The following is a 13,636-nucleotide window of genomic DNA, read 5'->3' as shown; positions in this document are numbered from 1 at the left end:
TCATTCACCCATGGAATAAGACTTAAAAATGAGGCACAACAGGGAGAGAAAAAAGGGAAAAACAAACATCATTAAGACCTGAGCCTTCCGTCTCGTCTCCGCCAAATGTGGCGAGTCGCCTGGTGCCAGACATGCTGACGACCTGAAGGCCGTTTGAGCCAGCAGCCTGTCTGAAGCTCTGCTAAAGCGTCTTGTTAAGGCGCGAGCTCCGGAGCGCTCATTTCCTGAATTTGCCCTGGGAATGAGGGGGGAATTAGGGCACTTAGAAAAGGTGTCACATATGATCCCTGGAAGGAAAAGACTCTGTGTTTCAGCCAGAGTGTGAAAAAAGAAAAAAGAATACTGAGGAGTCTGCAGTTTGAGGCCGGAAACACATTTTTTCTCCCTTTGGAAATTCAACCCAAGCATGAACTCAAGAGTGAGAAAAAAACTGGAGGGCTTGGGTTAAAACATGACTTTAAGCAGGGTTCCAGAGCCGCTTGTGTACAGTGAATTCGTACTGGAGCCTGTGGGAACTGGTAGCCAATGCAAAGAGTTCTCCCAGGTCACTCCTTCTCTGCATGGGGCTGTCTGAGGAAGGTTTTAAAAGCAGGTCCCTGGCCCTCATGCTCCTCCCTCAGAAAGACTCCTGCAATCCTCACATTCACACATAAACAGACAGACAGCAGCTTCTTTTAAGGTTACCATGACAGTCTTTTCTCACTTCTGATTCAAAAAGGAGCCAGGAACACGAACGCACCACTCACAGCAGGCGCAGACATACGGGAAACTGCCACTGATAAGTCACAGCAGAAAAAGTGCTGATCTGGGACCAGCTGGAAGGATAAAATGGGTGTTTGGACAGCCCTGATTCTGGCCTGGCAGCTGCTATTAAAACTGTGCTTACACGTGGAAGCCCAGGCTTTGGGTAAGTGTTATTCTGAGTGTTTTAATTAGCTTTAATATGAATTAATAAAAGTTTTTAGGTATTTTAAAAACTGCGTCATATTATGGTTGCAACAGGGAGATTAAATTTTTAACGCGCACAGAAAGACTGATGTCTTTGATTTCATTCGAATGGTGTATTTTTCCTGACATCCTGGCTGTGATGTAATCCTGCATTTTTATTATGCGTCAAAAAAGATTTAATGGCTCCACCACCGGGTATTTCGACACACCATGTATGAGTTCAATGCATAATGGATAAAGCAGAGACCGTGAAAGAGAATTTCATATGCGCACCCAAAGAACACAGAGGATTAGACATGGCGTGTGATATTCACTGAGGTACGCATATAACGCTGAGAGATGAGGCAAGAAGACAAAGAAAATTAATAAGTAGACAAAGTTTAAACCCACAATCTCCCTCCTGAAGTAAACTCACCCTGCTTCTCATATCTCTCCAGCCAGATTTGCTTGATTACTCAAGCTCAGAGGGTTCAACTTTCTGGCTCAAATTAATTTAAACAAAGTCCCAGCTGGGTCACACACATGGGAATAATCAGAGATGATCTGGGCCCAATGTTGAACTTTAAGTCACACAGGCTCTCTTCTTTCTTTCTTTCTGGAGCTGCAGAAGTCTTGCAGATATATCGATGTTTTCATTTTATCACTTTCTAGCATCCAGTGATGGATGGCGTAGCTTTAACGCACCCATTAATCCCTGCAATCTTTTGGCACTACACTCCTGATGTTATGTATAAAACAAGCCCAGATTAATGGGGTTCATCATCCATCATTTTGCTGCAAATGGATCATTGTCTGCATGGGTGCATTCAAAAGTAGAGACAACAATTAAAAGCTGTGGTAAATAAGATTTAAGTAGCACAAAAAAGCCATTAGACCTCTGCAAAGCATCACTGATCAGTATTAATGTCTCAAGGATGACTTCACCGAGATTACTTGTCCAAAAAAGGACCCAGCCCTGGGACGAAGTACAGATTTAAAGCCACTATAATCAATAACTCTATAACAATGTATCAAGCAGTGTGAAAATGGGAAAGGAGTCATCTGCAGTGATGATCCAACAGAGAATTATTTCCCAAACCTGCAGATGACTCCTTTCCCCTTCAGCTTTATTGAGTTTAAAGCAAATGTTAGCATATTCTTTAGCTGTCATACCCAGAGGTGTGTGTAGGGATTTTGGACCCCCAGAAAGAAAATTTCACAGGGCCCCCCTTTGACAGCCAGCCAAGCAAAACATGTTGCCTTGTTTTATAAATATCTATGCATTTAAATGTATGTTTTAACTATAATTTCCTTTATCAATTAGCTATATTTTTAATTTATTATTAAGCATTTCCATTTCAAATAGCACTCCTACGGGGGATTGCTTTTCTCATATTCTGGAAGTTTTTGGTAGAACTTTTGCCATTTGATGTTCGCTACCTTCAATCAATCCTTTGCCGTCCTGGTATTGTCACCTGATTAGAGTCTCTTCTTGTTTTCTCACACATGGGCAGACTTTGAGTATTAAAACAGGATTTGGAAATGGAACATCTTGCTCCCCACCCCTGCTTACTTCTTTTCCACTATCCTCATCTCGCTCCTTGTCCTTACCTTTTTACCATCATCATCCTCATCTTGCTCTCAACCCCGCTTTCTTCTCCTACATCATCCTCATCTCGCTCCCTGTCCTTGCTTTCTTCTCCTACATCATCCTCGTCTTGCTCTCTGTCCCTGCTTTCTTCTCCTCCACCATCCTCGTCTTGCTCCCTGTCCCTGCTTTCTTCTCCTACATCATCCTCATCTCGCTCCCTGTCCTTGCTTTCTTCTCCTACATCCTCATCTTGCTCCCTGTCCCTGCTTTCTACTCCTACATCATCCTAATCTCGCTCCCTGTCCCTGCTTTCTTCTCCTACATCATCCTCATCTAGCTCCCTGTTCCTGCTTTCTTCTCCTACATCATCCTCATCTCGCTCCCTGTCCCTGCTTTCTTCTCCTACATCATCCTCATCTTGCTCCCTGTCTTTGCTTTCTTCTCCCACATCAGCTTTATCTTGCTCCCTGTCCCTGCTTTCTACTCCTACATCATCCTCATCTTGCTGTCTGTCCTTGCTTTCTTCTCCTACATCATCCTCATCTTGCTGTCTGTCCTTGCTTTCTTCTCCTACATCATCCTCATCTTGCTGTCTGTCCCTGCTTTCTTCGGTCCACCATCATTATCTTGCTCTGTCCCTGCTCTCTAGAAAATGACTCATTTGGCATTTTTACAATTTAAGCTGAACTTTCAATAAAATGAAAATTGTGTGAATGGACAAACAGCAACAGCTGAAGGTTTGCTTTCAGTTTGACCAATACTACTCTTCTAGTCATCAGGTACAGTTGTAGCTGCTTGTGGATTTTTTTCTAGGCAATTCTAGGACTAAAATTTCATTCTTTCTTTCTTTTTTTTAATTTTTAATTTACACTTTCTCCATACAACAACTCAAATGCATAGGCTATTTGATACACATCCTAACATTCCTAATGGCTCTCCCCCACTTCTTCACCCCCAACGGACTTTTGGGATCACGTGATTGCAAATGTCCTATTTATTAGTATTACTTGACTTTTACCAGTATTGTATCTCAGTTTGAAATTCAAGTTTCAAGCCAACCCTAGTTTGAGATCAATTTTTCCACATAAGCTAAAACAAAGTTTTAATGCTGTTTTTGAGACATCCTGTGAATATCTCTCATCATATACACACCACCCTATTAGAACTGGCGAAATACAATGGTTCTCTGCCTCCCTTAAGCAGATTACTCATGGTTATTGCAAAAATGTCACATCAGTGTTTATGTTCATCACAGGCTGATGTTGGTGATGTTAGTCCTTCATCATTACTAATGGCTGACTGGGTACCTCTAACCATAACACTGCAATAAATCACAGCTTTCAACAGCTGTGAAGTATTTGTAAGCAGTAAAATGAAGAATGCTGACCGTTTGTAGTCTTTATAGCTATTTGTAACTGTGATGTATTTATATGCTGGTGTTAAGGAGACGACAAGGAATTGGATTACTTTATGGCTTTCAGCTGTACTGATTTTATGAAGCTTGAAATTCGAGGTTAATCAAGGGGTGAAATGAGGCACTTTCTCAGGATCTGTGGAGTAAGACGACCCTTACCCCCTCTGAGCCCTATGTCCGGAAGATTTATGAACAGCAGCAGGACTGTGTGTTTTAAGTGCAAGTGAGCATCTTGTGTGTGTTTGGTGCTTTTCACTGACTCTAAAGGCACGAAGCATCCATTGAAGTTTATTTGTTCTGTTGCTATTTATACATTTTTGGACTTTATCGATTCATTGGGCCAAAATGATTCATAAGCACGCCTTTCTGTTGGAGTAAGACCCAACAAGTGAAAGATCCATCTCATTTTTGTTAAAAGCAATGTTGATGTCACAGTGAAAAGCTTTTCGGTGGCTTTGTCACATTTAACTGCACACATTTTCAAATCCCCAGTGTTTTCCTAAAATACAGCATGTGCTGGACAAAAAATAGAGAGAGCAGAGGCCAGAAAGGCGGCATAAATGAAAAAAAAGTGGGAGAGATCTCATCTGGGGATCAAGCTTTGCAATCTTGGCTGACAACGGCCAATTTCTGCAAGCATTTGGGAACAATTTTGCTCCCTCACGACAGTAGACCTCGCTGACTGCTTTCAGGCTACTTGTGCATTCATGATGTGAGCAGATGGCAGACTAGAGATTCCCTGCACATCCTCTTGTAGCCTTTCCAGCTCCCGAGTTACTTTATTAAAAAGAGAATCTAACCATGAGTAAAAGTGTGCGGTGTCTCTCTGGTATTTCACTCCCACTAAGCAGCCTGTCAGTAGTTATGTCTAAATTCTGCCTGTAAGAGAGCTGTGGGTAAAAATAACAGCTTTATCAAGCAAAGAGCAAACAAAAGTGAAAAACAAAGCATGCAACTTACAGCTGCTATGTTTGGTTCAGTACCCACATTGTTGTGATTTTTCAGAGCCAAATCTCTGTGCCAAGTTTTGTGCAGTAAAATCAACAAATCCTGGGTCAACATCATCTTGTACTCATCGACTCAGTATGTGTTTACTCTAGAATCCAAGCATAGCTGCAGGGTTTAAATATTAATATCTCACCATCTATTACTCATGTGTTGTACAATTTCTCTTTTTCCCATATCTATCAACAGTCTATGATCTCCTTACCTCCCCCGATTGCCTGCCAGACCTGCTGCAGGGGGGTCTGGCCGAGCAAGGCGTGAACGAGGCTTTCATCCTCACCTCCTTCAAGTTGCAGCCCAAGACCGGAACCACCGTGTTCGGCTTGTACAACCCCAGGGACAACAGCAAGTACTTTGAGTTCACCGTGATGGGGAAGCTCAACAGAGGTAGGAGAACATGAAAGAGGCTCTGATCAATATTTCTGTGTTAAGACTGGGTTAAATGACGGGTTTTAAAGTTAAAAGGGTCAAGTACGAGCATGAAAACCTACAGAGAATTACCTTGAAACTTTCTCTAAAGCCGGGACCATACTCAAAGATTTTAAAATCTTAAATAAATATTAAAGGGGAGCCTTCATACATGACAAACAATGACTGATTCAACAGTTCAGTTTGTCTAGTGTGTGGCCAGCAATAAACAATAAACATGGCAGATGACAGGCAGGAACAATCACAGATGCTGAAAAACCCACACACATGATGTGGTGCATGCTGGACATGTGTAAGATGTCAGTTTGTTGTCTATCCATTTTCTATACCGCTTATCCCATTCAGGGTCGTGGGGGCTGGAGCCTATCCCAGCTGTCATTGGGCGAGAGGCGGGGTACACCCTGGACTAGCTGCCAGTCAATCGCGGGCCTGACATATAGAGACAGACAACCAGGCACGCTCACATTCACACCTATGGACAATTTAAAGTGATCAACCAACCTATTGAGCATGTTTTTGGTGGTGGGAGGAAGCCGGAGTACCTAGAGCAGGGGTGTCAAACTCAATCACAGCAGGGGCCGGATTCTGGATTCAGGACTAACCTGAGGGCCTAACATGGTCACCGTTTTAACCATGAACTGTGAAAAAAATGAAACTTAGCACTGCTGATAAATGATTTTGACATTTAAAAAAGTTAGAAGTTAGAAATTGAAAATGTGAAATTAAAACACAAATTAATTTCTTTTCCCACATTCCTGACTTCTTATATAAACATTTTTACTCCTTACTTTTTCAGATTTTGTGACTTAACAAGGATATCTTAAATCATCGAGGATAAGTTCACATTTTTATACTCCTGCAGAACTCATACTGATGGGCCAGTTATAACAGAAATATGAGATAACCTTTAACTGTTCCATGGGCTGGATTTGAGTTTGACACCTGTGACCTAGAGAGAACCCATGCATGCACAGGGAGAACATGCAAACTCCACACAGAAAGGCCCTGACCAGGAAGTGAACCAGCAACCTCCTTGCTGTGGGGCAGCTAACCCCTGCACTGCCATACAGCCCGTCAGTTTGTTGTGCCTGTTGTATTTACATCATCAATCAGCTTACTTCCCAATTCAGGATATCAGATCAAAAATATCCAAAATCATTGCAGCCCTGATATTCATCCGAGCAGATCGGTCCACTCTTAACACATCACAAGAAAAATTCAGCCAGAGTAATCTTCAGAACTATCAAAAAAATTGGATTTTTTTTTTAGCTTTGTCCCAAAGGGGTATAGAGCCCAAGAGACCCTGCATGAGGGCATTTTTCATCTCATTGTTTTGATTTTACAGCCCACAATCTTAATGTCCTGATTAGCTCTTATTGCTCTCATAAACTTTGTTAACAGGAACCACATGCAGATTTTATTTTGCTTATAAAAAATGATCTTAAAAAACAGTCACACCTGCCCAGCACCAGGATGGTAAATTAAATTTAACTTGTGTTGTTCATAGCGTTGGAATCAGGCACTGTGATACAGAGAACTTTTTAATTTCATGTATTTTTTTTACATCTGAACATCAGTGAGTCATTCTGTACCTTTCACTTAATAAGACTCAGGTTTACTTTATAGTGGCTTCTGGCCACTGCTGACAGGACTCCTTTATATAATAATTATTTCCTGTAGCTATCTTTTAATTTCCTGTTTTCTCAGCCTGTGAAGTCGTCACCATGCTAAATGGGTTCAACATGTTAACCAGTGTTAATCAAGCTGTACTTATCCTGAAACATGTTAAAAGACTATGGGTTTTATGTTTACATAAACCGCCAAAGTACAGACTTCCTTAAAACAACAGTTTTGTTTAATAGTAGGTGCCTGTAGGAGTGGGACTTTAGCAATGTGCAATATTATTGTCAGTTACTAGTTTAAAAGGTTAATTCCTTGTATTCGCTGATATTCACAGCTGATACAGTAACTACAAAATGTTTTCACCACCTTGGATGTCTTACTCTTTTATTAATTTTATGAATAAATCATGGTTAGTATAATTTTGCTTTCTTGGCAGAGAAAAATTACAGAAAAAGTTCTTTAATGTCAGTGAAAAGAGATTTTTAGAAAGTAATGTCAAGTAGATAAAATATGTAAGATTAAATAAGTGACTGCATAAATATTCATCCCCTTTAAAGTGACTAACTGAGGTCTCAAGTGATTGCAGTATCACTAAGACACCTTTGTCTGGAAGGTCCAGTCACTGGTTAATCAGTATTCTTGGCTACCATTACACCATGAAGACAAAAGAACACCCCAAGCAACTCAGAGAAAAGGTTATTAAAAATATAAGTAAATTGACGGATACTAAAAAAGGAGATAAATAGATAGATAAAATATGTAAGATGAAATAAGTGACTGCATAAATATTACCCCCTTCAAAGTGACTAACTGACGTCCAACTGGTGCTAGTAGTCCCACAATTTGTGAAATAAGGATGACCTGAGTGCTGTCAATGTGTCTCAAGTGATTGTAGTATAAAGTATAAACAAGTCACTGGTTAATCAGTATTCTTGGCTACCATTACACCATGAAGACAAAAGAACACCCCAAGCAACTCAGAGAAAAGGTTATTAAAAATATAAGTAAATTGACGGATACTAAAAAAGGAGATAAATAGATAGATAAAATATGTAAGATGAAATAAGTGACTGCATAAATATTACCCCCTTCAAAGTGACTAACTGACGTCCAACTGGTGCTAGTAGTCCCACAATTTGTGAAATAAGGATGACCAGAGTGCTGTCAATGTGTCTCAAGTGATTGTAGTATAAAGTATAAACAAGTCACTGGTTAATCAGTATTCTTGGCTACCATTACACCATGAAGACAAAAGAACACCCCAAGCAACTCAGAGAAAAGGTTATTAAAAATATAAGTCAGTTGACGGATACAAAAAAAAATTCCAAGGCACTGAGCATCCCCCAGAGTTCAGTTAAAACCATCATCAAGAAATGGAAGGAGTATGGCACATGTGTAAATCTGCCTTGATCGGGCCGTCCTCGCAAACTGAGTGAGCGGGCAAGAAGGAGACTAGTGAGAGAGGCCACCAAGACACCTGTGACTACTCAGAAGGAGTCCCAAGCTTCAGCAACTGAGGTGGGAGAGACTCTGCACCAGTCAAAGCTTTATGGGAGGGTGGCAAAGAGACCAGAGTTCATCAAAAGAAATGTGGGAGACTCGATGGTCAAGTGGAAGAAAGTTCTTTGGTCTGATGAGACCAAAATGGGCCTTTTTAACCATCTGACAAGACACCATGTTGGGTGGAAACCAAACACCTCACATCATCACAGACACATCATCCTCACTGTGATGCACACTGGTGGCATCATCATGCTGTGGGGATGCTTCTCAGCAGCCAACCCTACAAAGCTTGTAAAGGTCAAAGGGGAAAATAAATGCAACAAAATATAGAAAAATCCAGAAGGATTTTTAATCATGTCAACAAATGCCAAATTATATTGACCAAGACTGATTTCTAAAAATCATTAAAGGGTAAAACATTCAAGGGGGCTGAAAACCTTTTATAGCCACTTAAACTTTAAAGGACTTAAGTTTTAAAGTGGAACTACATGTTTATATCAATATCAGCTTCAGGCTAAAACAAATTTGTAAATATCAGCATATCAGAAATTGCCAAATATTCAATATCATGCATTTCCCACATTTTTTGTAACACATTCTGCAAAAGATAAACAACCTTTGTTGTCAGTATCCTTCATGGTTTGCCTCTGACATAGTTACCATCGAAACAGACAACAAAATCCTGTAGTCCAACCCTGGCTTCATGCAGGTGTTTCATCTAACAAAGATCATCATGTATTTACCCTTATTGTCCCCTCTGATATGTGCTTTAACATTAAAGTATCTAAAATATGGTTGCACATACTCTTTCTAAAAAGTAAATGTGGCCTCGGTGAAGCACCAGCATTAACATTTTATAATGTATTTGGTTGAATGTGATCAGACATTACCGTCTATCTCAAAGCGTTGCTGTGATAAAAAACAGCCTGATAGAGAAGCCAGCAAGGCTGTAGACTGTTAGTCTTGCTGTAATTTAGATGAATAAACCTTTTACAGTAAATGCCTCCTCTAAATCCTCTCTCCTCTTTTATCTCTCCACCACTGTCATGGCCTCCTCTTCCCCGTCTCTGTCCCCTCAAAGCTGTGTTACGCTATCTGCGGAGTGACAAGAGGATGAGCTCAGTAACCTTCAACAACCTAGTGCTGGCAGACGGCCAGCAGCACCGACTGTTGTTCCACCTGAAGGGGCTGCAGCAGCAGGGGCCAGGTGGGGTGGAGCTGCATCTGGACTGCAGGCTGGTGGAGACAGTCAGGGATCTCCCGGCTGCCTTCCAGGGTTTACCTGCAGGTTATGGAACGGTGGAGCTGAAGACCATGCAGGCTAGAGATCAGGTAAATCGACTTCTGAAAGTGTACACACAAGAAACAGACCCTCCAAGGACACAAAGTCTACTAATCTCTGTGCAGTCTAGGGATGTTCCTAGGTGATTTATTTTCTAGTTGATTTAATGCAAATTTAAATCAGAGAAGTTGGCCAGTCTGGAATTAATAAAACACTCTGAGAACATTCAGTATTAGGCACAATTCCATATTAACCACCACCTGTGTTAGTTATGCATTGCTGTCATTTAGTGGTTATACAGTGCTTATAAAAAGTATTCACCCCCTTGGATGTTTAACCCTTTTGTTGATTTTATAAATCAATCATGGTAAATATAATTTGGCTCTTTAGGCAAAAAAAACAACCCCCCCCCCCCCAGATCAATCAATGTCAAAGTGATTTCTACACTCATTTTACCGTACATATTTTTACTTTAGTGACATAATTATGGAGAAATTGTTTTTCATCTGGTCATTAAAGAAGATTTTTGTTATTTTTTTGTCCAAAAAGCCAAATTATATTGACCATTTTGGATTTATAAAATTATTCAAAGGGTAACACATCCAAGGGGGGGAATACTTTTACAGGCGTTGTATATGCTACTGCAGCTTCATTAAAATAGTGCCTTAAATTGATGATGATGTTTTGCTAAACAGCATAATCAGGTAGTTTTGTGTACACAACCCAATGTTTCTGTCTCAGGAGTGGATAACAATATTTCTACGTTTTTGTCATCCACTTGTTTTATTTTAACAGGAGAGTTTAGACGAGCTCAAGCTGGTGGTTGGGGACTCATTTGAGAATGTGGCTTCTATTCAAAACTGCCATTTCCAACAAAGAGACTCCGTCCAGAGCCTGGGTAAGAGTCCTTCAGTGGGAGTAAAACGCCCACAGACATGACCAAATGTTTCTTAAGAAAACAATCCCACAGTAAGGAAACAACAGGCAGTGTTTGTGTGAGTGACTTGAGAGCAGACTCAGAGGATCCCCCACCTCTGCTCCATTCAAACAAAATAACAGTGCCTTTCTCTTAGGGGTCAACACGAAGCAGCTGTCCAATCAAATGCTGGAGTTAACGAAGGTGATAAATGAGCTGAAAGACGTCCTCATTCAGCAGGTAACTACCCCAAACAGTCCCTCTGAGGCCACTTAATCCCTGCTTCCTCCCATCCTCACCTCCGTGACGGCTTGTCCGACAGCAAATAAACTTGTTTATGTTTGACCTCTTTCAGGTCAAAGAGACATCTTTTCTCAGAAACACTATCTCAGAGTGTCAGGCCTGCGGTAAGATCCAATAACAGTCATGTCATGCACCAGGACTGTGCCTCTTTTCAGTAAAAAAAAAAAAAAAAACAAGTCAAACATGTTCGGTTAAACATCCTTTCTGCTGTTATTTAAAGGTCTGGGGGGGACTGAGCCGGTGAAACCTAGGTGTGCTCCAGGTGTGTGTTTCCGTGATGACATGTGCATAGAAACAGTGGATGGTGTGGAGTGTGGGCCGTGTCCTGATGGCTACACTGGGGATGGTTTCAACTGTGATGATGTGGATGAGGTAAGGTTCAGTCAGTATGTAAATAAACTTTTTCTAACAGCATGTAAACATATGGAGTGTGTGAGTGTATTCTTAATTCTCTACACTTCTTCTGTTCTGCAAATCAACATGAGTTCAAGACCAACAGAGACTGAGTTCATCGGGGCTGTACTTTAACTTCTTTTGCCAATAGCGCTGGTGCTACAGAGGTTTATAGTCTTGTAACACAAAACATATAATGTCTATTATATCACTAAAACCACTCGACAACCTAATTATATGCTTAGTAAGTGAATATACTTAAAAACTGACAACTTTACAGCTCACCATCAATGGCCACTACACAAAATGGCCCTGACTGCCACTGGATCTGCCCCTAGTCAGGATGAGAATGACACCGTGTGCAGCAGAGAGGGGAGACACTCATTGGCCTATCTCCACATCCAAAACAAAACAAGAGCAATCTGCAGGAAGCTGCCAAACTTTATAGGAGTGTTGGTGCTTCAAGATGATTAGAGTGATATGATGTGTAAAGTGGACCTTAAGATGGAGAAAACAGTGGAGGAATGAGTGCCATTCATACTGCTATTTCCCTCTTCAGTTCTTTTTAAGTTTAAGGTCTGAGCTAGGGCTGTCACGACATCAGATTTTCACTTCACGATTATCGTGGGCAAAAAATGTCACGATAACAATATTATCACGATTTCAATTTGAAAAAAAATAAATAATGAGACAATTAATCAAATTTATCTTTAACTTTATTTATGTTGTGTTCTCTCTTTTGGCAGATGAATTACACTCAAAATACCTGTCTAAGGAGGTACTGCAGCTGCTGTGTCATTGCGGAGGGTCAGTGTTTGTGTGTGAGGAGGAAGGGGGAGGAGTTGTTGGGGTGCTACAGGAGGGAGACAAAGCAGGGCAGAAGAAAACAGGGTTAGATATAGAAAACAAACTGTGTTCAAGTGGCACTGGACCATTTACACGATATTATCATATGCACATTTTTAACATGAAATTGAAAATTTATTTTTTAATACCACGATTATCGTCCATATCGATATATCGCGACAGCCCTAGTCTGAACTATATCAGTTCTCATATCAGTGTCAGCTAAAATTAATTGGTAAATATAAGAGATATTCAGACTATGATACCAGTATCAGAAATACATCCGGTACTGGTTGAAATGCAGGTACTGGTATTGGCGAGTACATGAGTTTACGCACTGATCTGATACCGTTTGGTTAAGCTTTATATTTTAAGTCGTTTAGCCATGCTAAATGTTAGCGCTATAAACCAGAAATCAATTCTTCTTGGCTGCCAGAAAACACTGCACAGGCTACCATTTTCGAGCAACGAAGAAGAAGCAAAGGACTAGGGCTAAACGATTTGGGAAAATAATCTAATTGCGATTTTTTTTCCCTATTTTACAACTACAATTTGATATGCGATTATTTCTTAAGTTCCTTATATTATGATTTTTTAACCAACAAACACAAGCAATAAATAATTTTGTATTACAATGATCACAGTATTAGATAAATCTGAGGTGGACAATTTTGGAAAAATAACTACCGTATTTTCCGGACTATAAGTTGCACTTTTTTTCATAGTTTGGCTGGTCCTGCAACTTATAGTCAGGTGCGACTTATATATCAAAATATATATAATTTAACGTCTTTTTAAATGTTAATTCATACTGACTGACATGCACAAGGAGTAAACATTACCGTCTAATGCCGCGAGAGGGCGCTCTAGGCTTGTGACAACTACATGCTGCTCCTGTACCACTGAAAAAAATTTACAAAAACGGGAATCGAGCAGCAGAGAGAAAGTTTGGACTGAGTGAGAAACTTGTGAGGGACTGGCGAAAAGCAGAGGTTACTTTTACTGCAATGAAGAAAACAAAGAAAGCTAATTGCGGGCTGAAAGCAAGATGCCCATAGCTGGAGGAACGAGTCCACAGATGGGTGCTTGAACAACATGCTGCCGGGAGAGGCTTGTCAACGGTGCAGTTACAGCTCCATGCACTGGTAGTTGCCAAGGAGAGGAATATAAATGACTTTGCAGGCGGGCCTTCTTGGTGTTACCGCTTCATGCAACGCAACCGCCTCTCTATCAGAGCACAGACAACGGTGTGTCAGAAACACACTAAATAAGTGCGACTTATAGTTCAGTGCGACTTACATATGTTTTTTTCCTTTTCATGACAGTTTTTTTTGTCTGATGCGACTTATACTCGTAATACTCGTAAAAATACGGTAATTGTGATGATTTTGAATCGCATTGGAA

General features: G+C 40.6%; 2 protein-coding genes across 3 annotated transcripts in view; one reads left to right on the top strand and one right to left on the bottom strand.

Moving 5' to 3' along the window:
- Positions 1–13,636, bottom strand: part of LOC121525159 (mucin-2) — a 178,988-nt gene that overhangs the window by 122,742 nt on the left and 42,610 nt on the right. The window lies entirely within an intron of this gene.
- The window catches only part of thbs4b (thrombospondin 4b), a 34,832-nt gene continuing 21,831 nt past the window's right edge, over positions 636–13,636 (top strand). The window contains exons 1-7 of the mRNA XM_041811003.1: positions 636–907; positions 5,127–5,324; positions 9,574–9,824; positions 10,570–10,672; positions 10,848–10,930; positions 11,046–11,097; positions 11,214–11,365. Coding sequence (XP_041666937.1) covers positions 829–907; positions 5,127–5,324; positions 9,574–9,824; positions 10,570–10,672; positions 10,848–10,930; positions 11,046–11,097; positions 11,214–11,365 — 918 coding nt within the window. The 5' untranslated portion in view covers positions 636–828. The remainder of the gene's footprint in view (positions 908–5,126; positions 5,325–9,573; positions 9,825–10,569; positions 10,673–10,847; positions 10,931–11,045; positions 11,098–11,213; positions 11,366–13,636) is intronic.

Source organism: Cheilinus undulatus, linkage group 17, assembly GCF_018320785.1.
Source record: "Cheilinus undulatus linkage group 17, ASM1832078v1, whole genome shotgun sequence".
NCBI lineage: Eukaryota > Metazoa > Chordata > Actinopteri > Labriformes > Labridae > Cheilinus > Cheilinus undulatus.
The sequence above is the reverse complement of the archived record's forward strand: the minus strand, read 5'-3'. Positions and strand labels throughout refer to the sequence as shown.